Raw genomic sequence first — 27,352 nt, 5'->3', positions numbered from 1 at the left:
CCCACCGCCAGCCCTCGCCCTGCCGCGGTGCTCCGCATGAAGGGCACTCAGGACACAGCCTTCAAAAGGCGTTTCTTTTCCCTAGCAAAACCCCCAAAGGACAGCAGCTCACCAAACGACAGGATTTATGTTGAAAATTTAATCACTTTGTTGTGTGCTGAGATTCTTAGAACTGCTCCCGTTGCTCCGAATATGATAAGCATTGGAAGCATTACAGTCCAGAGGAGGGATCTGCACGCAGTCTGACCCCATCCCAGAGTCTGCTGCTATCCAAAGCAGACCTGGAGAGAGGATTCTGCTAGAGATTACTGCTGCTGAGGCTCTGGAACACCGGGACACGAGGGCTGCGGGGTGACAGCAATTCCCTGGTGTGGGTGGCCAGCAGATCGCTTCACTGTGCCAGAAGTTCCTGTCAGAAGGAATGTGTACGGCAGGACCACCTGCGTGGAAAGTACAACGAAGTACAGAACAGAAGTCATCTTGGAAGTTCGGACAGCTCTCTCTTAAGAAAAATTGTGTTGCAAAGCACCTGCATGGGATGGAATGTACCGAAAGATTTAGTCACAAGACAGCTTATTTATTACTTATTTTTATTTGCAAAGTAAGTGGAGAAGAGGAATCAAAATTGAAGTGAGATATGTTATTAAGACGGATTATTGTGCATAGAAAGATACTTGAAGCAACCTTCTGTAACACTGTCTTATCTTTGTTCTTTGAAGAGTCTATTCAGTTCTCCAGTACCCATAGTTAAACTGGTTAAAAATGTTATTTGCATCTCACCTGTTCTGTAAAACATACCAGAACACTTACCTGACTGTGAGTGAGAGAGAGGCCTGTACATCAAATTAAACCAGGAACAAGCCAGTCTTTTATCTGCTTCCCAGTTAAGTGTGCTTCACAGATAAGTTTTAAGTGTGTATCGTCTCCTGTTCCTGTGCATTTGCAGAGCATGTGATTTTATTATTGATAAAAAAAGATAAAACAATTTTTTATTTCCAGATTTTGTGTGTATCTGGTCTTTAGAGAACACAGTATCATTAATTAAGAATAACTAGCAGACTGATCAGGTAATTTTATTCCATAGATATATTTAATGTCTCAGGCCTCATTCTAAGCTCTTGGCTGTAATCAGTAAATTTTTTTCCAGTGTATGGAAGAAGTTTTGGAAACTATTTGCAGAAAATAGATCTGCACTTTATAGAATCTGGATGACAGGCAAGAGAATTCAAACTGCAGCTGCTGCCTCCATTCAAATTTAAGTAGGAAATCAGACCTCGGGTGAATCACTGTATAATTTGCTCCACAAAGTTGTTTGGTTACTTCATTATTGACATAGTATCAGGCTTTTTGATTATTCGATATCACAGGGTATTTCTTCCCAGAAGAGGCCAATAGTTAGTTATTAGTAACTGCACTTCTAAAAGTGTCTTCACAGAAGACAAATTCTACAATAGCACAGCTGGTACTAGCATTCTGCACGTAACAAAACTAACAGGCTTCAAGGATGTCTTACAACTGAGGCAAATTTGAGGCCTTTTAGAAATTGCTAAAATGAGATTTGAAAATAACAGAAGTTACAGACTTCGACAGAACATATTGTTCTTACAGTATATACTTGCCAAGAAAGTGGAATTTTCAAAACTATGTGGTAAAAACAACACACTTTGCTCAATAGGTTGTTTGTAGGCTGATATTCTGAAGAAAATGTGGGTTTTTTTAAATATAGCTACAACACACCACCTGGAATAATCCCACAAGTGTTGAGAGATGGATTTTAGTTATATTTTTCTGCCTTCACTACTACATGTATTTTCTGTTTTATCATGGCCCACTGAATAAAAAATTACTTAGAGAAAGTTGCATAACTGTCTTTTCCAGAGCCATTTGAACCCTTGTAGGAAACAGGCTGGATTTCACAGGTTCACGACATATTTGGAAATTTGCAGAAAGATGACATGATTGGAAAAAAAAAAAAAAAAAAAACAAAAAACCAAACAAAATCCCTCACAAACAAACAAAACTCAGCAACTTTACTTTTTTCTCCCTTTTCTCTGGCTATATTAGAGCACTAAAATACAGAAATAAATAGATTTCCATCTGAGATATGCCTGCATATAACACGAGGCATGCAGTCTTCTCTCTCCCCTTGGCTGGAATGGGAAGAATTTAACGAGTCCAAGACACTTCAGTCCAGGATATGCTGCCAAAACCAAAATATCTGCACATTTCAAAATAGCAAATGGTGGGATATTTTTTTTAATGCTCTTCCTTCTTCACTAATTTTAATTTATTTGATTATCCCCCTCTACAAGAATAAAATATTTGAATGTCTGTAACCTATACACAAAATTACCAACAGAAATCATTTTAGTGGTTCAAAATCTACCTCCAAGCAGTAGTATTTCAGCCAAAGAGAGAGACCTTGGACAGACAACAATGATGTATTTCTATCCTAAGGAATCACTCCTTGACAGAAGCAGGAATAGCTTATGCTTCAGTCCAAAATCTTGGGGTTTTCTCCTCATTGCTGTATTGATTTTTATCTGGTTGGTTTTAGCAGTGATTGATGATGTGTGGAAGGCAGTGGTCATGGCTCCTTTTTGAGAGACCCCTAGTGCTGCCAGATATGCAATATTAAAATGAGCCTTTAAAAAAAAAGTTTGATTAATCTTATCTTCAGGATGTAACTGTAGGAACAGAACACCCCAGTAGTTGTAAGCAGTACAGATGCAGCCTCAAGACAAAGAATTACAAATGCTAAGGAGATGGGGATAAGTAAAGAATTTAGATTGTTAACTCAGAATTAACAGCAGCACTCTCCCCCAAGCAAAAGAAAAGGTGCCATTTTGAAGCCAAGGAAATTGGCTCCACATTTTTCAGGACTTCACCATGACCACCAGAATTAGTTAAGTGAAACCTCCTGGTTTTCACCATGATCTAGCAAGACTAGGATAAGCACACACTTTCAGTTTAAGCACATTTATTTAGGAAGTAGCACTTCTGTTTACATTAGTTTTAAGAACTTGAGTTATGTTCTTTAGAAACTGATTTATTTACATATTTATTGTTCCATCATCTGGTATACAACACCTGATGTTTTAATTTTTTTTTTAAACCAGCAGCAATTTAATAGGCTTCAAGTTTAATGAAAAGGCTTTTAGTTTTGAACATTTTATCTGATAAACAGACAAGAAAACAGTAAGAACAGGACAAACAAAACATTTTATTGTGAGCTAAAGCTATGTGACTGCTTGTCATGCTTTTTTACATTGCTTATTAGTAAAATGGTGTTTAACATTTCAGAAAACATTCTTAAAAGAACAATGAAACAAAAGTGCTTCAAAACAACAAAATACAAAAATTAATCCCATCCCAGATTGGAGTTGTCCAATATATTTTATGGGGGTGGGGTATGGTGTTTTGTCTCCACCTTTGGTTTTCATTACTTTAATACAGATTTCTGAAAAATACTGACTAGCCCTTCACATGACTAAAAATTTGCATCATGTGGCAAAAACAGTTTCTGTATTTCCAGTCCCTTTGACAGGTGTGCGACTATTAGATAAAGTACTTTCTTCCCCACTTCTAATGTGAGAAAACCCTCCGGAACTGAGAGGCCACACCCCCGCGTCTTTGACAAACAGGCCAGTGTTAACCAACTACAAAGAACGCTGACCTTTTATCCTCAAAGCCACTTCTCTGAAGAAAGGATTTTAAGAAGTTTATCTTATGAAGGCAAGGAAAGTCTTACAGCAAAACAAGGTTCATCACTATAGTTTCCAGAAGTAATGTCAAGCATTTTCACATCAAAACATCAGACTCTGAAGAATCTGCAGTGTTGAGCCAGTATATTGAATCCACTGGAGGAGTGTGTACCTTGCCAATTATTGCTGAACTCAGGAGGTAGTTATTGACAAGGTAAGAAGTTTCCACTCTAAGACAGTTAACAATTTACACAAGAAGCAGGAAAAACAGAATACACATTTCCCCATATTTTATAAGATGATTTCGTATTTGCAGGAAGTGACAGCTTAACTTCCTCATCCTGTGGCATTATAATTACCCAAATTAAAAGAAAAATATTGAAAATTATAATTCAATAAAAAATTCTAAAAGAAAATAGCTCATCAATTGGTCACCTCTTAGGATGTCTACAGATCATCCTAAGCATGAAAATTCACATAGGTCAGTAAAACAATATTCTTCAACACTAAATAGCAGCTCAAGAGAAACTAATGTAAAACTGCCTCTAATTAGCACAAGGGCTGAAATAACTAGTTGCATTCACTACTTGCTTGCTACTCTTCATTCCATTTTTGATTTCTGGTAGAAACCCCAACAACTTAAAGCATCACAAAAGCTTGAGGCTGCCAGAGAGAAGGAATGAAAATCTCATCAGATACAGTAGCACTGGCCACCTCCCAAAGCTGCCACATGCAGAAGCATCACGAAAGCACTGGAAAAGCTAGAGAAGCACGTCCTAGGCACAACTATGCATTATCCATGTCTTGGCTAGGAAAGCACTATGAAAATCTAGGGCATGAAGTCTCACCATAGGTGATTAAGGAAACCCTAAGGAGAACGCTGCTTTCCAGTTGCAGAACAGATGTCTCAGTTCAATTTGCCAGCATATCTCACTTCAGTATTCCCAGTACAAAGTACTTAAATTTCACAAGAGGGACTTCACAGCACTGCCAAGCAGTGCTAAAACCCACTTGTTTAGAATAGAAAAAAATACTATTTATTCTACACCAGAAAGTAAGGTTAATTGAGTAATATGTATAAAAACTGTCTTTTTAAAAACATTTGAGAGAATGTAACAGTAAAACCAGCAATAGCCTCTAATTAGTGCAGTGACAACATTCCTTCTCAGTTTAGAGATCCCATTCTTACTGATTTTAAAGTGTTATTATCACATTTGTTATCTACATAAAGCTGCAGGGCCATATTCAATAGAACTGTATTAGTGACTGGCTTTCAGTCAGTAAGACATCTCAGGGGCACAATGCCTATTTCTAATACACTAAACTCTGTAAAGTCTAAGAAATTAACAGGAGAGGGAAACTTATTTGTGCATAAATACCCTAGTTTAAGGCTTATCTTTAATATTCTGTGTTGGTGTTGTCTTAGCATATGCAGAGAACCTGCACAGGTTTGCTGTAGTCTACAGAAAAGTCAACTTTAGTAAAGGGAACATCGTAACACATAACAAATTCTCATTTTAAGGAGAAAGAGCAATCTACAGTGCTTGATTTTCCCCTCCTGTTATACCACCAAAAGTAAGAGCCTGCTGCCTGCAAAGACATTGTTCATCCAGTATGTTGAAAGACAAAAAGTCTGGCTCCTGCTTAATAAAAAGGAGGAACCTGCTTAATAAAAGCAGAAAGATATATGAAAAAGGTTGTTAGAAAAACAGAGGGGGTTTGGGTTGGTTTTATTTTCTCCCTCCAGTAACTTCTACACTTGAAAATCAGCAAAACACACTTGCAGAGAGCCAGACAAGCTGCTTACTAATCATGTCAAAAAAGTGGGTCAAGTCACCCATTCACAAGCAGTGAGCAGATTCACATAAAAAGGGGGGGGGGGGGAGGGGAGAAAAAAAAAAGAAATGAAAAAAACAGTTCAGAGAGCTAATGAAATGGCAGTCTTTGCAAAGGTTAAAAGCACTCTCCTGATTATCCTGATTCAAGACATTGTATTAGAACATAACTTGATTTTATGGAAAATATAGTTGTAAAGTTCTATATAAGTACTATAGACTTGGGAAATACAGGTAGTTTGAGGTTGTTGGGGTTTTTTTGAGCAGGGGGAGGGTTTGGTGGTTTTTTCCCCACTGTTGTGGTTGTTTTTCCCCAGATCTGCTCTTGTACACAGTTAATCCAGCACAGAGATGGAATCACAGGGACTTAGTACATGTAAAATGAGAAGATGCAAGAGAATGCCTTAAAGGGAACAGAATTATTCATAAAAGATGCTATTCAGAAAATAGCATAAGACATTTGAAGGAGATCTATGAACTGAACAGCACCTGGCCATGGGCTAATAATCCAGCAGCTGTGGGGCAAAATTATGTTGCAGAACAGAATTTTCTTCTTTTTACTGTGTTCCAGCACTAATTTATAGGGCTGTCATTCATCCATTAAGCAGAAAACAATCAGGCATAACAGAAGACCAAAAAGCAGCTGTACCAATCACACACACTCTCTTGACCTGAACTGGTTGTACAAGCAAGGGAAAGGGCTGGTCCCTTTTCTTTCTGTGTAGCAGCTGGTGATTCTGACTCTTTGTGCTGCACACCAGGGCTACTGTAGCAGATGGGGACTTCTATCTCAACATTTCAGGTACCCTATCCCCATGCCAATCTGTATGTATTTGAAATAAATAACTAGTATATTCCTTAAAATTAAGTGGACAAAACCAAAGAGTTATATAACAATCATTTAGGAACACTCAAAACCAGAAGCATTATCGTCAAAGTTCTCATTTGCCAAGGATCTCGAGGAAAGTTTACCAAAGCTTTATGAATAAAACCAAAACCCTTTCTTAGCTGTAGCTATTTGGCAGATGCTAATACAACAGTAATAGTCATGCTTAGCACTATGAAGAATATTACAAATATGGATCAAGTCAGTCAGGAATCTCCAACAAGAGAGATGGTCTACTGAAGGCAGAACTAAGGCAAAGCAAGACATGAGATTTAAGAATCTGAAATCCTTTAGCATTTCTCCAGAAAAGTGAATCAGGGGAACCAAAGTCACATGTTTCATTTACATAAGACATAGAGAGTCCTACCCTTAGAAGGCTAGAAGTGGTTTGGTTAGACTATTTTAAAAGGCATACTAGTGGAACACAATCTTCTCTTATTTGATTGCTTTTAATCTTAAGATCAGTTAAAAGCATCTCTAGTTGAAAAAAAAAAAGAATCCCAAACATATTGCATATGTGCACCTCAAAGGTTTGACAGAGTTTCTGCTATTTATTCACCACACAGTGAGCACAGTCCTCTCAGAGTACTATACCTACAACTGCATCTATCAGCTAGGGTTGGTTTTTTTTCATATATACACATAATATAATTATTTATAGTCAACTTTCAGGTAAGTAGTTCCAAAAAATAAGTTAAATGAAAAACTAAAACCAAATTTTCTGTTAAGACCAAAAGCAAGCAACACTTACAACTCATTTTCATTAAAACAACAGTAAACAATATACATTTTTGCAGTATCACTAAGTTGGGACAGTTGTAAAAAAAATCCAAACCAACCAAAATAAAACCCAACAACCCACAAACCTGCTTTAACAAGGAACTAGTGTTCTGCCTTGCAAACATCTGTGTTTAATCCATACAGAATTTGTAAACAAGATGTTGGGCCTTTAGAAGTAAAGGCAAAAATGCTTTCCTTTATTATGGTATTTAAAGGCTATCATTTAAGATTTTGTTTTTTTAACAGCTTGTCATTTATATAATAAAAACAAGTATTTGTACAAAGATGCAGTTTCTTCTTAAAAAAGCAGATCAGTTGAGTGTTTCATACTTTAATATATAAACCAAAACATATGAAAGCTATAAAAACATTAATGTGTGGCATGTATTAAACATGTAGCCTCGTATTTTAATGCTTACATGTGAAGATTTAAAAAATTACCACAATGGAAATCTTACTTTCAATTATCATAAACAGACCAAGATACAGAGTAGAAACACGTCATTTCTGAAACTCGACAATTAGCATCACTTACTCTCTCAAACATCATCTGGGCTCAAGTTGTACACTGTAAGCATAAGCTAACATTCTACCAATGGAAGTGTTACAAAATGCATTATGAGAAAATACTGCCAGTAAATGAATATCTCAGTCTATTCTTTTATTTAGTAATTTTTCTTTTAAAAGGCAGTTTGGATTGGTTTTATAAAGTTGGGTTTTTTTGCTGTTCTGCTATCAAAGGTCTTCTTTAAACCTGTCCTGTGAACAATTCAGTCACATTACAACAAAACAAAAAGACAAATAATAACAGACCAGCTGCTTTTAACATTTTAATAATCGTAATTCCCCAATGCTGTCCTTCCAGTCTGCACAGGGAAATTGTTTTATTTGGCACATTAAGGATAAAAAAGTCAAAAAAATGAACCGAAGTTTACAAACCTCCAATTGAACATCATTGTTCCAAGTTCATTGTTCATCAGTGTCATGGCAAAATTAAAAACAAAAAAACACACACACAACATAGGGAAAGGTCTTCCAATGATCAATATCATCAGAGCCTTGTAGCTGAAACAATACACATATATTAATGTTCAAACCAGAATCAGATTGCTAGGAATCTTATGTCAAGTCCTATTGTGCTCTTACTTACAGTGTGTAAATCCTCACTAAATGGCAAGGAGGCTTTGATGAACACATTTCACATTGTATAATTTTCTCTTAATCTCAAGTTTTAATGCAGATACTTAAATATCTGTAAAGTCCTGTAAACTCTGGCTGCTTCCTAGTCATCTGCACCAACTGCTGCCCAGGCAGCGCTGTTTCACTTCCAGTAGTGTCTCACACTGTGGTGTCTCCAAAGTCCTTGTTCCAGCGAATGTAAGCTTCCAGGGTCTGAGGGCTCAAACTGCGCTTTATCTTCTTCAAAGATTCTGTGAAATCTGATAGTTTGATATTTCTCATCTAAACAGAAAATGAAAGACATCAGGGTCACAAGCGGTTTATGTACTTTGATTTATTCAAGAAGTACTTGAGTATTCACTTTTAACAAAACACATTCTATGAGTGCTGCATCTTGATGTAAGGATGAAATTATTTTACAGTGAGCACAGTCATTCACTGCAACAACCCCCTCAAGGATGTGATAGAGTCTCCATTGCTGAAGGTTTTGAAGATATGACTGGGCAGGGTGCTAAATAATCTCATCTAAGCTCCCTTTCCCACAAAAGGATGGACCAGGTGATCTTTCAAGGTCCCTTCCAAACTGGGGTGTTCTATTCGACCTGATGCAAGAGTCTTGTAATTTAAGACCACCAGTATTTACCATTTTTAATATACTAACACTTGCCAATAGTAAGGTCTGCCTTGTTATTTAATAGCTCGTGAGACCGTGTTGTTACTTCCTGTTTCAGTAGGTGCTGCATATGAGGACATCACAACAAATGACCACAGATGCTGTTATCCTTCTGCAAAAAATCATTCCAGCTTATCATAGCCTTAGCCACGACCTCAGGCTAAACACAAAAAGCAACCGACAAATTAAGTCAAATTAAGTTTTGCTTCATCTTCCCCTGTGTAACCCTGGTTTGCACACACACCTGAACAGAAACTTTTGTACACAGGACCAATCACTTCCTTTTCTTTTTGATGTTTACAGCCACAGTTTGTGGCGAGGAGCTTAATTTTTTTCTTTATGATGGTCCACGTGAATGAATGTAAGTATTATACATATACATGCACAAATCTGTTTTAGGTAAAGATGGGGTGGAGGGGGTAGAAGTAATTTCACATAATACTTCTGGGAATGTTCTTAGGAAGTAACACCGTGAGAAAATAAAAGCCAGGTCTCTGATATCCTCAGACAGGTAACAAATACTGCAGTTCAGTGTGAAGGAAAAGATAGGACAGTCAGCTGAAATGAAGAACAACAGACTGACTAATAGAAAATGAAGTGCTCTGAAGCCTGAAAGCCAACATTCAAACCACCCACGAACCTCAGACATCTGAGGACAGATCTTTTCAATCACTATTTCTAAAGAATTTTCCTTAATGAAGCAGTGATTAAAAAGGATAATACCCCCCAAAATTATCCTATTTTGTATGATACTACACATAAAAAAGGGACCTTAAAAAGTTTCTAGTGAGCATGCATTCTATTCAAAGGGGAAAATACAGCTGCTAGAACAGCTTACCTCACTGGCAGACATGTTCTTCACTTGTTCTGGTTTTAATTCTGTAGAAGTAAAGATAGATCAGTGAGTTTCCTAAGAAAATTTTCATCACTTCTGACAACTAAAACATGTTAAAAGTACTTCTATTCTGGAAGAAAAAAACCCCTGCAGCTAAAAATTATACCTTTCTGCCTCAACACAGTCTCCTGTATAGAAAGGTACACAATGTTTTTGCCTCCTTCTTCCCCATTTATCAGCTCCTCAACCAGGCTGCTCCCACACTCAGTTACTGCAGACACAGTACAAGGTGGTAGCAGAATTACTTCTTCTTCCCAAAGTATGGAAAACAGCACACGAGCCAACAGAGCTATCTTCCCCCATATTATTTCCGGTATCCACAACCTTCCTACTGAATTTCAGGAAACAGAAAGTGCAGTCAGCCAAGAACAGAGAAATAAAATCAGGCAGGGTATATCAAAGTGCTTCTTGTCCTATGCCACAGTCATGGGATCTAAACATTCTTGTATCATTCACCCTTTTTTTTTTTTTCTTTTTTTTTACTTGCAATGCTCTTATGGTATCAACATGTAACAGTAAACATTTTGCTACGAGAGTACAAGAAAAAGAAGCAAAGAAACTAGGTAGGGTTGGCAAGGATGATATACAACTTTTTTTTCAAAAATATATTGTTTTATATGGAATACAGCAGGAGCAAGTGAAAGAAATATGTTACACTAGTTAAAAACCCCACAAGTCACTGAAAAACACTTCATACTGCTTTTCTCCTACGACACAAAAATTTTCTGTTTCACATGGTGAGATACTGAAAGGTTTTGTATAAGTAAATCTTACAAAGATGCTATTATGAGAAACAGACTAAAATCCAATGTAAAAAGCTTCATTTCAGAGGTTTGAGAATTATAAAGATGTAAGAAAATATATCTCTAATGTCAAAACCTAAATAAAAATCTCTGCAGCTTACCTCGAATGGGGCCTAGGGCTGCATCCTTCGCTAATGCAGTTAGGTCACTTCCAGAGTATCCATCTGTCATTCTTTGTCAAAGGAAAAAGTGGGGTCAAGGAGGAAGGGAAAAACCCAAAAACCTGCTTCAAACCACACCAATTTAATTGCAGATAATCAAAATGTTACTTAATCAGAAGAAGTATTACTTCGATGTTATTTTGCAAGTTTAATAGATCAGGAGTTCACTCTAAGTGATCTATATTTCACTGCAAGTGATCTTTCACAGATTAAATTTAAAGTACAGATATTCAAGTCCTAAATGACATTCTAGGGAAAAAAAAAAAAGGTAGCAACCAGAATGTGTAGATGAAAACTGATCTCAAGCACAATTACTGTTACGAGAATTCTGTACCAGCAACTGATGGGCATTTATCAGATTACTGTAACACCAAAACCTCAACTGTCCTGTACTCATTCAATCTGACCAGTACAATGAGAGAACCCAGTACCATGGGTTTCATATGATACAGAGGGAACTGAAGGTAAATTCTGCTACCCACTAGGGTTTGTTTGTTATTTTAATAAACCTGGCAGATCATCCAAATCCTCAGAACTACAAGATAGGGAGTAAAAAGAAAAAAAAAAATCAAACCAAGAAGCCAATCTCTATGGGAGCTTTTCCAGAATTAGACTTAATATCCAAGTGAACCAATTAAATACTTTGAAGAATAAAGGCCTCCACTGAACCAGGAAGCCACCAATACAAAATGCCAACATAAGAGAAAATAAGTAGTACAGTAGGAGAATTTAAAAACAAAAACCCCACCCTTGCAGAGCAGTGGCTAGCTGCAGTAACAAGAGCTTAGTGTTCTGGAGATCATGAAGTCTGTTATATTTTACAGAAAAAGTTGCAGAGGAGCAAAGGAACACAAAATCATAATGGAGGTTAAATACTTCTCTCTTTCAAAACAAAGAAAAATGGAAAACAAAGCAGGCAGGATGCTCAACTTTTACATTTTCTCTAAACCCTTTAAAATAGGTGTACTCAAGTTGCATTTGTAATTTGGTTCTTATATTTGCAGTTTAGAACACAAGACACTGTGGTTTTCCTCCAGTTAGCTATTACTGCAGCCTAAAAGTGGCCTGAGCTAACAGCCTTCAAGTACAGAGAGAACATATTCAGCTGGATTACACATCAGCTTCTGCAATATTACTAAGAGGCTGACAAATGCTACATCCAAGACTCTACTAACATCTGGTGTACTACCACAAAGAGAAACAGACTGAAGTACATCTACCTGCACATCTTTGTTATCTCATGCTCTGTTTTCACTCCTTCCTGCCCTACCTGCTTTTTAGTCTAACTTCCTTCACACCCATTATTAGATTTAGGTGACTAACAGCAGTACTGTCTCAATCTTAATGATGAAAAACATAAAACAACTCCGTTTCATAACAGGAGGGAAAAATTAACCCACATTTTCCCAATCAAATATGAAAGTGAAAAGAATCTAAAATTATCCAGTGCTTGTCTGCTATGCTGGTAATACACTCAACAAGCCCAGCGAGGCACCAGCAAAGAGAACTTGCTTTTTATTTGAAATGAACACCAAGTGCAAAACTGGCGCTACCTTTTTGGATCAAGAAGGAGAGCTGGACTGCTTGAGGGATGGGTGGAAAGAAGCCTCCCCCCCTCTGTCCTCCTCAAAGGAAAGAGCTGATAAGCATGTTTCAACAGAAACCTGACTGGGTGTATCCTACATATATATAGATATGCGCACATATAAAAACACTTTCATACAGCCTGACAGGAAACCATCTTCCCCAAATGCATGCAATTCATGTTGTCACTGTCGGATGATTTACATTAGTTACATTTTGAATTAATTAAGCAGTCTGAATGAATGCAGTAGAGGACTATATTTATTTAGTATAGCTACAAAATACTTACCTAGCTAGTTGAGCCAGCTCTTTTTGGGTTAATGGACTTCCTTGCTTGCTTAGAAGATTTTTTAGCAAAATCAGTCTTGTCTGAAAAAGATAAAATTATCAGATGTAAAACTCATTTTCATGGAACACTTAAAATTGTGTTGCAAGAACAGAACTACGCTTTTGTCAGTTTGGCTTTTGTGCTTCACCAGTTTAAACTTGCCTATAGTGCTTGTGCAAATAGACTGTACAATATCATCTCTTCAGAAGCAGAGATAGGAATTGGATAACAACAAGACCAAGGGCCTAATTACTAGTACCAAGAATAAGTCATTAGAATCCTCATGAAAAGCCCTGATCTCCTGTTGAACTGGAAAACATTAAGAAAATTACTTTTATCTTTTGCAATAAAACACTGTCCTTCAGCCAAGCAAACATGCTCCTGCAAGTCCTACTTCAGACTTGCCCATGTCTGCTAGTATGTAAGCAACACCTCACTAGTCAAGACATACTGAGTAGCTACCATCAGATTTGCTACTAGCATGAGTGAAAAAAAAGGCAAAAACTTAAAATATTTCCCAGAACTAATGCACAGCATATATGGCCAAGCTGGGCCAGAAGTTAGTTCAGAGAACTGTAATCACCCACGAGGGCAAGTTCAGAATAATCGCATATAAATGTCTTAAAAATGTGAGTGGAAAACAGCACTTACTTCCTCGTTTGGTAAAGACACATATACCCGTTTGGTGAATCGTCTGGAAAAAACCCAAACATACATACATTGTTCACACTGTTCTATAACTATTTAGCACATACAAATCTAACATTTGGTGTGGTTAAGTGACAAAATTTCACTTCCATCATCAAATTCTAGGAAGCAGAACTAGAGATTTTGAAAAAAACACCAACAACCAACCAAACAATATGTACAAGCCACTGGTGTCACCTTACTCTTATCTCAAGTTACAAGACTTGTCCCAGAGGGGAAACACTCTAAAGGTAGAAACACCACTGACTACCAGCAACAAAATGAGGCATCTCTTAATTTTTACACAAAAAAGTCTTTGGAGTCATTTCTTCAGGCAGTGCTGACATATCTATTTTCCTCAATCAAGAATGAAATGAGAATAAAGTATGAGTACTTCTAGCAAAAAAGTCCTAAGGCAAATCTACAGCAAGATCTGCAGTTGCATAGGACATCAGAAGTCCAATATTCACAGCGAAGAAATACTGGATTTTTGGTCAATCTGGAATACTGGTTAAATTTTCTCCTTTATTCTGCCATTAAGATCCAAATAACAAAAAAGCAACATATTAGATGCAAGAAATTTAAAAAAGCACCGACTTGATCTCAACAGGTACTGCTGTTTCAGACAATTCCAAGACCATCGTGATTGTGCAGACACATCCCGAAAGAGAAGAGTAAAGCCCCTCTAAGGGAGGTTAAGTAATTTAACCTTGCTGAACAGCTTTTAGTTATTACAAAGCTTCACCAAGATACTAAGCAAAACCTGTTCTTCTCAGTGAATATCATCTTACTATATATTCAGAAAAAGAGACATTCTGATACCTGAGAACAGCATCATCAAGCTCCTGAGGCCTATTTGTTGCCCCCATCACAAGTATTCTGTCCTCTCCAGAAGACTGCACCTATATAATGTAGGAAGGCAAGACAGCTTTCAGTTTACACAGTCTACATTAAGTAGAAACACAACAAAACCAGTTAGAGACTTGCCATGTATTCAGCCCACTGATGGGATCTCACTATATATGCTTTTTTTCTCCTCATTAAGGTAGATTCAAAATATTCCTCAGATAAATGTAAAGTCAAACTAGGAAAAGGTTAAGAAAAAAAAAAGTCTTGCTGGAGAAAACTGAGACTATAAAACTATAAAAGGCACTCGTCATCAGGAGATAATTATATTGAAAAAGCCAGAGACTTTCTGGGGTTTTAACACCAAACATTGTTTTGAAGCCTACAGGGTGAGAAACAAAACTTTAAACTAAAATATAACCAGAACCACAAAATCAGATCAGAGATCCATCTGACACAGGCCTCAGGAATCCAGTAATCAAAATAAGCTACAAAATAATCATAATAGCAGAAAGACACAGCAATTTCCTTCCCAATTCACTCAGTTGATTTTATACCCAAGAATATGGAGACTTAGACCTTCCAAACTTGAGAGAAAACATTGGGCTATCAGAGACATTAGTATTCACTTAGTGTCCGATTCTTCACAGATTTAAGTTCACTGCTACCTTACCATGTTCAAAAGGTTCCCCAAAAATATTGTATGACATAGTTACACCTTAAATATTAAGTCAGCAAACCTTGCATTATGCTTATTTTTCCATTTTAAGGGAAAACTCTGCATGTGTGTGTAACAATTTCTGCATATCACTGTCACATTGCATTATTTGTCCTAATTCATCCCTTTTGGAGTTTCTCCCAACCTTGCTGTCTCTCCATACTGTTATCTGCTCCTCTTGTACCTCACTACTGTTGCTTCACCACTGTAGCAATATTCCACTGTGCTAATGGAACATAAACTAAAATTATTCAATACAAGAACAGTGCTGTGACAGAAAAATATCCTGATACTCATTTGTGTGCATGCTCCACTATGAAACCCTGTCCCTCTTCCCAGGTATCGCATTAATGCCATTAAATACTTCTTACTGTATTCTGCCTTCTCTAGCTTATGATGCCAAGAAAAAAGTTACAGTTCAATGGAAGTTGTACTAACACAGAAATTAATCTTTCTGATGTGTCAGTGCTGTGTATACATGAGATATATGTATATATATATATATATAATCTGAACTAGTCTGTTTGAAATCCTCATCCCTCAAGTCTCACCCCCTGACAGCGCATGCTTCTGACATATTCCTTTGAAACCAAAAACTACTTAAAAGCCATTTAATCTTGTTTTACTTTGCTAGAACAAAGAGAAGCGATTCATCAAATCATGCAATTGCAAACATGGATTCAACTCTCCCTGACCCTCAAATGTCCCTCTTGACCTGTAAGAACATTTGTCCTCACAGCTCCTTTACTATTGCCATCTGTTATCCTTTCTTCTCTGTCCATAATCTTCTAACACATTATTACAGCTCATCTCCAGACTGCTACCTTTCAGTCCAGACTGCATTTTCCAAAATACTACAGTAAGCAGGTAGAAAATTCAGAACAACCAAAAAAAGCTGTTTGCTGATGACAGTGAGGTGGGAGGGAGGCTGAGCTAAGCCCCAGCAGCCAAATCCTTTGTAATTCACCTATAGGTTGTACTGGCAGCCACTATATTAGCCAATTTAGCTAAATTAAGGAATACCAAGACTAAATACTTACACCATCAAATTCTATTAAAAATTCTGTTTTTAGACGCCTGCTAGCATCATGTTCACCTTCTCGTCTTTCACACAAAAGGCTATCAACTTCATCTAAAAAACAAAGAAATACATCTTAATTAAGCATACCACATCATAGTCTTTGTATTTACCCAGGTTCCTTTGCTAATAGAGGGCTCCATTAAGAAAGACCAGATCTTTATTCCTTAGGAAAGTTTAAAAACTTGTGTTATGTGTTGGCCTTTGAATAGGTAATGCCAAGCACAGATGAGAGGGGAAAAAAAAAATATATATATATAAATCTTTCTGATGATAAACTGCTACTCAGGACAAGCAAACTCATTTGCATATTTGATGTTTAATGGACTTACTCTGTAAAGGCAGTATTTTTCTTTTTGAGAGCACCTCTTCCCACTATTACCACCAATTAAATAACGTAACAGTAATTTAACATGCTTTATATGAACTACTGATTGGGCAGCAGGTCATACCTGCAGAATTACCCAAAAGAAGTTTACCCAACTATTCCAATAGTTAATTACTTACTAATCTCTAGTAAGTAAGATTATTTAAGAAAATAAATAAAAGTTAACATTTACAGTCTTACCAATAAAAATTATAGAAGGCTGAAGTTCTCTGGCTACTGCAAATAGAGCACGCACCAGTTTCTCCCCTTCTCCCACCTAAAATAACAATAAACTGGTTTTGGAGTGGGTTAAAAATTTTTACAAGACAACTAACAGAAGGACCTACAGAAAATCTAGCTGGTAACCAACCACACTCAGTCCATTTATACATATTCAGATTATCACTGGTTCAGTAACATGCAATGCTATTGTTTACATCTTAAAAGAAACATTACAACTTCTATTATAATCACAACTGAGTTAATTGTCAAGAGATTTTGGTGCCTAAATTACCACAGTGAAAGAGAGCTGGGACCCAACTCATTCACTTTTTAAAGATGAAAAACCCCACAACCACTCATCTGCATGACTGTCAGTGTCATCGCTGAGCTGCAAAAACCTTTGACATTGATTTATCACAAGCACAAAACGAAATTTCTTTACTTCACAGGTCACTTTTTAAAAACTATGTTCACTATAGGGTAACAGTTCGCCAAGGACTCATCAGAAGTCTCTGGCTTTCTTAAGCCCCAATTACAGCATGGGTGTTTTCAAATCAATACAATTTACAGCCATCACTTACATATTTTGAAGTCAGGCTCGCTGCGCTGATGTTAAAGAAAGTAGCATTTGATTCTGCAGCAACTGCTTTGGCCTAAGAGAGGGGGAAAAGCAAAAGTACTTTTTAAAACATTATACTGAAGACAGTTCTCTGCATCTGTAGGGAACACTCATGTCCTGATTGATGATTTTGAAAACCCCTATTTGTTCAAAGGGAGCACCTTGTAAATGGTACAGAAAACTTCTGTCCAGGCCACTTACAAATGAGAATGGATATGCAGTCAAACCAAAAGAGAAATTTTCAGACTCCCATAGACTTCTCTAATCCCATTAGCTCCATAGCCAACCACAACTGGCCTTCTGAAGAATAAAGGTCTCCATTTCCTTTCAATTCATCCTGAATAGACACCTAAGCCAGTTTTAACTAATTTAGGGTGGTAATTTAAGGTATCAGTTGGAATTATGGTGGTTTTTCCCTTCCTTTATCTATGCAAAAGCTGTTTTCTGAGGAAAGCTAGAAAAAATAATCAGTTGGAATGCTCATACAGACTACCCTCTTCTTTAACAGTTTCACCACACTCAAGAAATGGTGATTCCCTGGTTATAGAGTCTAATTTTAGTGATTAGGAATTGTGTTCCAGTATGTCAAACATAACAGATGAGCCTACATGAGCTGCTCAACATTCACACTCCTGCACTTCAGAGCTGATCCAGCTCCAGTGTTAGCAGAGAGTGTGCAGCTGCAGCCACACCATGTGATGCAGGATGATGTGCCCGGCTCAGCTGCACCAGGACACTCGATGATCCCTGGCTGATGTGCAGTCATGTTGCTCCAGTTCCCTGGACGTAGCACAGGCTGAGAAAACAACCTGCAGCCAAGCAGCTCCACAGCTCTTATGCTCTTTGCACAGCTGTGTGCAAGTGAGACAATCCCCTTTTTTGCTACTGTGCTAGCTCCTCATTTCCAAAATGTACTTCTAGTATGTTTCAGTGGAGAGCAGATAATTTCTGATTAATCACTGCTGTACAAAACAACTAACCCACTTCCTTTTGGTCTCTCTGAAAATGAAACCTGGACTTGCTGGTTTAACTTTTAAAATATTACTTGTCATAGTGAAAATAATTAAAGATAGAACAGTTTAGCAGTTCCCTCCATAAAACCCAGGGTTAAGAGCAATTTTGCATTTTTATATATAAAATGACACCATAACACATATTCTGTAAGAATGTACAGCTTACTACTCCAAGCCCCAAACTGAAAGCCATCCCTTGTGGTTACATTTTAAGCCCATCAACTCAAGCATGAAGTAATTTTCTCACCAACATTGTCTTCCCATTTCCTGGCGGGCCAAACAGCAGTAAACCACGAGCAGGAGCTCTCAGACCTGTAAATAACTGAAAAGGCCATCATCATAAGTTATCTTCAAAGACTTGAGTAAAATGCTGCTTCACCTTTGCAAGAATGGTTTAAGACTGAGGAAGGGCTGACTGGCTAGCACTTGACAGTAACAGTAGCAGTACCACAACAGTACAGGCTTTGAGAGAACTACACTCTCTTACTAACTTGACCTAATGCACACCACTATTGTTTCCCACACAGCAGCTAAATTATGTTGTAACTGTTCTGCACATGGATGCACTGTGAAAGCAGTCTAAAACACTTTCCACAAGACAGACTAGCCTACCAAGTTTAAAACATCAATTCCAGTTAAAAAGGGAGTAATGCAGGTGTATAGTAGGAGAGCTAAGTAGTGTTCCTACTAACTCCATATGGAAGAACTCCTTCATCTTTCCTTATTAAATCTGAGAAGACAAGCTTTCAACAAAATGATTTAAAATATTACTTAACAACCACCTACTCTCTCTATGCTACTGATAGTGATCTCCTCTCTCTCACTTTGCACTAGATTCATCTTTCCTTCTTTATAAAATTGCCCCCACCATATGTAGCATCACATCAAGTCTACAAATTCTCACAGAACACGTAACTTTTAGTTATTACTCTTGCCTGTTTTCTCTAGCACTTTCCCTCAAAAGTTTCAGAGTTTCTCTTTTGGTCTCATACTCACCCCTCCCTTCCAGCTTCCAGTAATTCCAATAAACAAGCAAAAGCAATAGGAGGGTATCTCATATACATCCCATGTGTAAACAGCACTGTCAGCAGGCATTTCTTTCCACAATATCCATGACAACAAATAGATCCATTACCAGTGTTGTATTTCTGTCGTGACCGACCAACACGTGTTTTCTCTATTATTTCATCATCCACAACATTTTGTTTGTCTTGACTCTAATCACTAGAAGTAGTTACCCAGCTATTCATTAAGTGAACACTCCAGTGTTTCTGCTTTCCATGCTGCATACCACCATGTGCATTTTTTTGTCGGACTTCTTTTGTCTGAAATAATTCTTGGGGAGTTCCACCATTTTCACACAGCCCAGATCAAATCTATAACTCTTCCTCACCTTGATCATCACCTACAGTTCAGCTGCAACTGCCATTTATCACTAAGACACACTAAGCTTTTCAAGTTTTTGTTAACAGACTAATACTAAACATGGTCTGAACTAACTGCTACCATTTCCTTAGCACCTGACCACTGAAATAGTTGCAGACAGTGTTTCCTATTTAGGTACCTCAACTTTTGCTCTCTTACAAAAATACCACTAATTGGCTAGTTAAATATGAATTTGAGTTCAAAACTCACTAAGATTAAAACTGAACTAGTGTTAATTTACTAAGTATCCCCCTATAGTTGCCACATCTACAAGGAATAAAACCAACCCTCTCTACTTCTAAGGAAAGGTTAAAAATTCATGGGATTCTCTGTCCTTATTGCATCTCAACCCACACCAAGGTCAGGCCCATTGCTAGCTACAGTAACATGAGACAATCTTACTGAAGATACCACGTTACCAGAAAAGAGTCACAGCTACTCCAAGCTCCCACCCAGCTCATTGTGTTAGCATCACGAACAACACTCCTGACATACTACTGCACTGTAGTGACAGAGATGCTACAATGACATCTTCCTTCTGCCTAACAACATCTGAGCACACACATTTGTTGCTACAGCTTTGTTTTCCTTACACCTCATATTTCTGTGATGCTATGCCAGGTTTAGGGTTTCTTCCCTACACTGCTTCAAAACCAGTAGCTGCATTAAGAGGAAAACCACAGAGCAACTCCAGTCACCTGTCCATGTGACAAATGAGACCCACAAGCAAACAAAGTTCAAACAGTAATTTTTCTTCAATAATCATAGAATCATAGATTGGGCTGGGTTGGAAGGGACATTGAAGATTATCTACTTCCAACTTCCCTGCCACTGGCAGGGGCATTTTCCACTACTGCTCAAAGCAGCTTCCAATCTGGCTTTGGACAACTCCAGGATGGGGCATCTACAACTTCTCCGGGCAACCTGTTCTAGTGTCTCACCATCCTCACAGTGAATAACTTCTTCCTAATATCCAAATCTAAACCTACTCTCAGTTTGAAGCTATTTTACCTTGTTCTGTCACTACTTGCCCATGTAAACAGTTCCTCACCAGTTTTCTTGTAGGTCTCCTTCAAGTACTGAAATAATGTAATACGGTCAGCCTGGAGCACTCTCTTCCCCTCCAAGCTTAACAACCCTGATTCTCTTAGCTTTTCCTTATAGGAGAGGTGCTCCAGCCTTCTCAGCATCTAGGTGTTCCTCCTCTGTCCATGCCCTTCCTGTGCTGGGGACCCCAGAACTGGACACAGTACTCCAGGTGGGAATCTCATGAGTGCACTGCAAGAAATCATTGCATGCGATTTCCTCAAAAGCACTGCAACTTTTATTAGGTTCAGCTTTAGAAAATGACCAATTTAACTTTTTCTTACAAGTAGCTCAGAAAATTCCAGTAGTATACAGACTAGGCCTGAATCTAGGCAGTCACAGTAGCTGAGGTACCATCTTTGATAAATAAAAGCCTAAACGATCAATTTCCATACAGTCAAGTAAAGAGGAAATCTGCCCTCAAATGTTGTATACCTCAGTGCATTTGTTTGTTCACCCCACTTCTTTGCATCCTCTCCATCTGTGAATAAACTGTTCAGAGTGTTTAACCAACATCCTCACAGAGAGGATGACCAAAATAACAGTAACATTTTTCCAATCAGATAGTGTCACGACCTAATTTACCTATACAAAGCTCTTCCATTTCACTCTTCCAGTTCTGGGCTTTGTCCTTTACATGGCCATATAGGGCTGGACACACAGCTATAGCTATCTGGAACAGTCAGCCTGACAAACGGTGAGAAATTTTGTTTGTTTGCTTTTGCTGTTTGTTTTTTTTTTTTTGTGGGGTTGTGGGGCTGTTGTGTTTTTGGTTTTGTTTGGTTTTCATAGGGGTTTGTGGTTTGCTGATTTGGTTTGAAGATTGGGTTTTTTGGGGGTTTCTTTTTTCTTTTAAAGCTCTTGCTCCAGTCACTTTCTGCAACACTGATTAACCAGAAGAGAAGGAATTTCACAGCAGTATTTTAACACATAAATCCTGTATTCTCCTTTTCCAAGATGGCTATCACCACACAGCTACACTTAGCAATCATAATCAGTAAAAACAGGATTCAAGAATCATCACTTCATGTGTGAAGCACAGTACATTTCTTTGATCCTGTCACAGATTGATAACAATACCCAGTTGCTTACCTCAGGTCTAAGAGAGGGAAGGATAACAATTTCTTGCAAAGCTTGTTTAGCCAGTTCCTGCCCTGCGATATCATCAAATTTGACAGCTGGCCCACTAACAAAGAAATGGAATACTAATTAGTCTAACAATGAGATACTCTTTTTCAGCTGCAGCTGACTAATTTCATGCATTTGACCATTTATACAGAACCCTTTTGAGAAAATCTACAACTTGTGTTGTTAAGTATTTTAAAACACAAGCATTTCTGATTTGAATTTTCATCCTTTTGCCAAAGTAACAATAAAAAAAAAACACATCCAAAACAATCCTCAAAAAAACCCACAACAAAGTAGAAGCACTAATTTCATTCCAAGTAGACCAAGATTGTACTGAATGAAAAACTGATTTACTGGACTGAAAAGCCTACTTTTCTTCATACTTACCTATCAACAACTTCATTTAAGATAAGATTAGCAAGATTACTGTCCACATTTCTAAATATCTTTGTGTCTTTCTTTTTTCGAGGAGCAGTGGTAGGAGTAGAAGGTTTATTTGTTCTGCTATTTTTAGGAGCAGCCTGGAGAGGGGGGAAGAAAAAAAAACAGAAAACCCCAGATTAATACTTTATAAGTATAGTGTTAAACAAAATAAGATCTACATTTCATCTGCTCCAGTAAAACAGCATCTAATACCCAACATTGTAATGCTGTATTTTGCCACAAATCATACTATCATTAGTCAGCCACAAGTAGAATATCTTAGGCTCCAGTGGTGAAGGGTCTTTGGTTTGGGGTTTTTTTTGTTTGATAATTAGTTTATTTAACTGCAGTATTTTCCCCCAGCATACTCTGGAAATAAGCATCACAAACCATCTCAGGTTCCCAACACCTATAAGCAAGAATTCCTACTGCTGTCATACTTTGTAACAGGCCACTTAAAAGCTTCATATTATAGCAACTACAATGTTTTAACAGAACATTCACGTTCACTTCATTCTGCTCTTCATTCTACTTTACTGTGTACTAAGGATGGTAGGGAAAAAGATGGGTCAACAAAAATGCTGTATTTTTCTGTATTCAGCCTAACCACAGTTTGCTTTTCAATGTGGTTGCAATACAACCTGTGCATGCATGCATGCTTTGAAGTGAAGAACATGTAGGGGGAAAAATCTTGGTAGTTCTGGAGTAAGAGTTTTTTTCCCCTCCATCTTTTACATACTGGAAGTAACATTTATTTTTCATCTAGATAACTTTCACTCCGTTTCCCAGGCAATTTTAAAAACAAGTACTATTTATTACTGTGATTATACTAAGAATTCATTTTCCCATGCACCCACCTGATATCCTCCAATTTCTAAAATCCACTCTGCAGCCTAGCTCAAGAGATTTGGCCAAAAAACTTGGGAGTTTCAGTTTTTTCAAAAAACTTTCTGCTGCTACACCACTGCAATTAAGGCATTAAATCCAAAGCTTGTTCTGGAATTGACACTGACTTTTCAAGTGTATATTTCCATATTTATCCTCACCATACCTTGTGAGTTGAAGGTGTAGGATTAGATGCTGGTCTAGACACAGAAGATGATGATATCCCACTGTAGCTGGGCGTTCTGTGGTGACCTGAAAGGCCTGTGGATCCGGTTTTTGCAACAGTCTTTGAACGAGGAAGGGAATTACTCGTGTGTGTTAAGGGGTCCTTCTTTTTTGGAACTGCTCCACTTTCTATAAAGAAAACCAGCAGCATAAGAACAGTGGCACCAGTCATACTTTTACCGTCAACTGCAACTAGAAGATAGAATTGTTGAAACATATAATACAGTATTATAGAAGAATAACATACATTTCTAAAGAGGTTTAGTGTTTTTAAGGGGATATTGACTGCTGCTTCCACCTACAGTTAAAATTCTAATTTTTAGGAGCTCTCAAAATGAACCCTAGTAAGCCATCTTAGAAAAGCCAGACATAACAGTCCTGTTATCAAGGGAAGAACACTATCTATTCCTTATGATGCAAAGTCTTCTGGCTTGTGTTCTGCTGTCTTCTTTCCCAAGAACTCTTGAAAACAATCATTATAATAACCCCCAAATTTCAAGTGTTTAGATTCAGAGTGTTCATTCTCTAAGTGACATTAGCAGGCTAGTCAATTGGATGCTAGCTAACATTATCTAGCACCTTCCACACAGAAGCTTCACCAAGGCATTTTAATCTGGAAAAATTACAATAGTTATACCTGCAAGTGGCTGTCAGGTGCTTTTTCTTTCAACTTTCTTTCACTTTAGGAATCTCAAGGGGTAAGTAAATTCTGAATGGACAGCTCTGAAGCAGTTTACCTTCCTACATTAAAAATTAAGTCTTAAAATACATTGAAACATCACCAGACATTCCACTCACACTACTTATTCACCTCTATGATGAAGCAGGGAAGTCTCAAATTAGGTGAGACACAAACTTGAAATATTGGCCATAGGTCATCAAACTACAAAAAGCCATTTTGATCCAGAGTAAACAAAATAGCACTTGATGCCTACGCTCTCTGCATGGCATACATGATAAAATAAACTTCCTTGGCACAGAAATGGCCAAGTGTAAAAGATCAAATCAAAGATTAAGAGAGAAGAATGTGATACAGCAAGCAGGCAGGTTGATCAGGCTGGCTAATGATTAGAGCATAGCTTTAGATCACAGTATTTTTTGTGGTGGGAATACACTACTGGAAACTGTCTAGTACAGTACTGTCATCTGTGACGGAAACTGTAAATACTGTCTTATTCTATATCCTTTCAAAAGAATTAAGGTGGTTTTTATTAGGTAAGATAAATAAGGGCATCAGAGGTAAGGAAACTCAAGATAGATTTCAGCTACAAGTGTCTTCACTAGGATTGTAGAAACTTGCTACTCAATTTGACCTGCTAATCTTAAGGAACAGGCCAAAGACCTCTGATTTTTACAGAAATTAGTGACTCTATGAAGAATTTTTAACTTAGAACATTGCAGTTCAATAAAAAATACTTTTAGTAAAAAGCCTTGTAATTCTAAATGTTGTGTTGAAAAAATTCAAAGAATACTTGAGTCAAACAGTATCATGGAAGGATCAATTAATAGCTACTACGTTCTCAGCCTCTTTAAACATACTAACAGGAGCAAATCGCTACACAGCCTGCAGGTATCCTTAACAACCCAGTGAAAAAGTTTCTAAAGCCTTTCTTCAGCTACAAATCCACCCCTTTTTAGAGTTACAGAAACTCTGCAGTGGTCACAATAAACAATGCTGATGTATCAATATGCAAGAAACAAGGCAATTTGAAGAATATCATTAAGTACATTTACCTGTAATGTTTCTTGTTAAAAACAAACAAACAAATGAAAAAACAAAACAAGAAAAACCACCAAAACTGGCTACTGACTAAATCACACACAGTTCCAGAGCTGGATACAGTTACTGAGTCATTCCTGCACAGGAATTTAGACGTCAAAAGCTCTTTAAAATTAGGCATAGTTACTAACTTTCAAGTTCAAAAAGCAGTATATGAATCTATTAAAACATCTAGCTACTCAGCACTTTGACTGGTCCAGTTTAATCAAAAGGTGGCACTCAGTTTGGTTGGGTTTTTTTTAGCCCACCTCAACCTCATTTGCACAACTGGCTTGAAGTCAACATGGGAAGGCTTCAAAAACTTAAATTAGTTTTTCTCCATGTCCTTCACCCTAACATGCTGCTCAATTATCTCACTCTACCAGAACTACCCCCACACATGGAGAACAATACACAGATATTGCCATTTTGAGGGTCATAAAATTGCACAGGTAAGGAGTATTTCAGGAAGCTGGAAACAGAAGCAGGGAAAGAAGGGAAAAGAGACAAGGTTTTAATACAAATTACGATTTACTCTAACAGCACCTCCAGGACTCAAGACCAATAAGTTTACACATTTTGTTGTCAGTCCTGATGGGCAGCACATAAAGAAGCACTGATGAACAGCTCCTGAACATAGCTGTTTGTTGAGTGTTAATTCCAGAGGGAAATTTCATTTTATATACAAATTTGCACTGAAGTAAAAAATAAAAATGTTAACAAACTGTTCAGAATTACAGTTTATCTAAAGTTAACCTATTTCTAAAGCACAAGGTGTTTAAGTGAACATCACTTGTCAGACAGCTCCATTATGCAAGATACGTATTTTGCTGCAACAAATGCAAAACCCCCCAAACACATTTCTTACCCATTTTTATTTGTCATCTACTGAAAGACTGGAAATACATAGCAAGTGACCTCAAAATCCTCGCAATATCTCCAGGAGCCTTTTGCCAAATGTTTCACTGTTCTGTTTAAAGCAAGAAGGAAGTGCCTAAAATATGCTCTAATCACAAAGACACACTACGGAATTTTTCAAGTGTATTTGAAACACTGAACAAGTTCAATTGTCTGCTTCAAATATAGGACAGTAATAGATGCTTAATCAGTTTGATTTTACTCTCTAATTCTGGACAAAATAATTTATTTTATAGCTCCAGGCTAACACCACTGGATTACACAGACATAATAGCTGTCTGGTCCTGAAAGCATCCCTGCAATTTCAATCTGCCACCCAAACGCACACACAACACAAATTACAATAAGCAAGTAGTAAAATTTTGTTTGGGGTTTTCTATTGGGTAAATTGTGATAAGCTGCAGACAGAGGCACTCAATTTCAGACTCCCTTAAAGAGAGAAATGTCACAAGTTACTATATAATATATACACTTATTATATTAAACTGGTTTTAAAGATAAAAGTACAAATATGTTTGAACAAATCTAAGAGAAGCTTGATTATATTAAATACCTGGAAATGCAAAAACAATCTTAAAAATATGCAGCTGTAGCTCATTTATTTAATATAACAACATCCTTTATATTTCTAAGAAGCAAACCCATTATATTTTCTTTTCTGCATTTAAACCAGATTAAAACACATGTAAATAAACAAGCTTCTACTAGCTCCTAACTTCTTAAGCATCCAAAAGAACATTTTAATTCAAAGTAATAGCAGCGATTCCAGTATTGCAGAACAGTTTCCAGCCTTTAGTTGTGACATCTTAAAAATCATGAGTGAATATTCCTCAGAAATTCCCTACATATGCCTACTGATAAATAATATAAAGGGACTAAAACAAGTTATTGTACGTAATCCGTGGACACCAAGTTGGAAAAAAAAAAAATCCACCAGTCTAGAATTATCTGTAACTTTATGTATGTAGTTTCATTTAAAAAAACCAACAAAACCAAAAAGCTTTAAATTGCTGCTTAAAACTTGCAGCAATTGCAAGACTGATCATTATTTGGGATCAGCATTCATAATAGCCCCCAAAATTGCAATTCTTCAAAAATTCAATTCAGATTTTTTAAATAAGTAGA

At 37.3% G+C, this 27,352-nt stretch overlaps 1 protein-coding gene across 4 annotated transcripts in view; it reads right to left on the bottom strand.

The window, feature by feature from the left end:
* Nucleotides 1-7,381: 7,381 nt before the first annotated feature.
* Nucleotides 7,382-27,352, bottom strand: part of SPAST (spastin) — a 34,878-nt gene continuing 14,907 nt past the window's right edge. For all 4 annotated transcript variants that reach the window (XM_069009953.1, XM_069009955.1, XM_069009954.1 and 1 more), the window contains 13 exons: nucleotides 23,492-23,679; nucleotides 22,405-22,538; nucleotides 21,982-22,075; nucleotides 18,626-18,700; nucleotides 17,328-17,399; nucleotides 16,726-16,801; nucleotides 16,120-16,211; nucleotides 14,338-14,417; nucleotides 13,480-13,522; nucleotides 12,790-12,869; nucleotides 10,857-10,927; nucleotides 9,896-9,936; nucleotides 7,382-8,666 (listed from right to left, as the gene is read on the bottom strand). In XM_069009953.1, the coding sequence (XP_068866054.1) occupies nucleotides 8,544-8,666; nucleotides 9,896-9,936; nucleotides 10,857-10,927; nucleotides 12,790-12,869; nucleotides 13,480-13,522; nucleotides 14,338-14,417; nucleotides 16,120-16,211; nucleotides 16,726-16,801; nucleotides 17,328-17,399; nucleotides 18,626-18,700; nucleotides 21,982-22,075; nucleotides 22,405-22,538; nucleotides 23,492-23,679 (1,169 nt within the window). In that variant the 3' untranslated portion in view covers nucleotides 7,382-8,543. The remainder of the gene's footprint in view (nucleotides 8,667-9,895; nucleotides 9,937-10,856; nucleotides 10,928-12,789; nucleotides 12,870-13,479; nucleotides 13,523-14,337; nucleotides 14,418-16,119; nucleotides 16,212-16,725; nucleotides 16,802-17,327; nucleotides 17,400-18,625; nucleotides 18,701-21,981; nucleotides 22,076-22,404; nucleotides 22,539-23,491; nucleotides 23,680-27,352) is intronic.

This window comes from Aphelocoma coerulescens, chromosome 3 (assembly GCF_041296385.1).
Source record: "Aphelocoma coerulescens isolate FSJ_1873_10779 chromosome 3, UR_Acoe_1.0, whole genome shotgun sequence".
NCBI classification, from domain to species: Eukaryota; Metazoa; Chordata; class Aves; order Passeriformes; family Corvidae; genus Aphelocoma; species Aphelocoma coerulescens.
The sequence above is the reverse complement of the archived record's forward strand: the minus strand, read 5'-3'. Positions and strand labels throughout refer to the sequence as shown.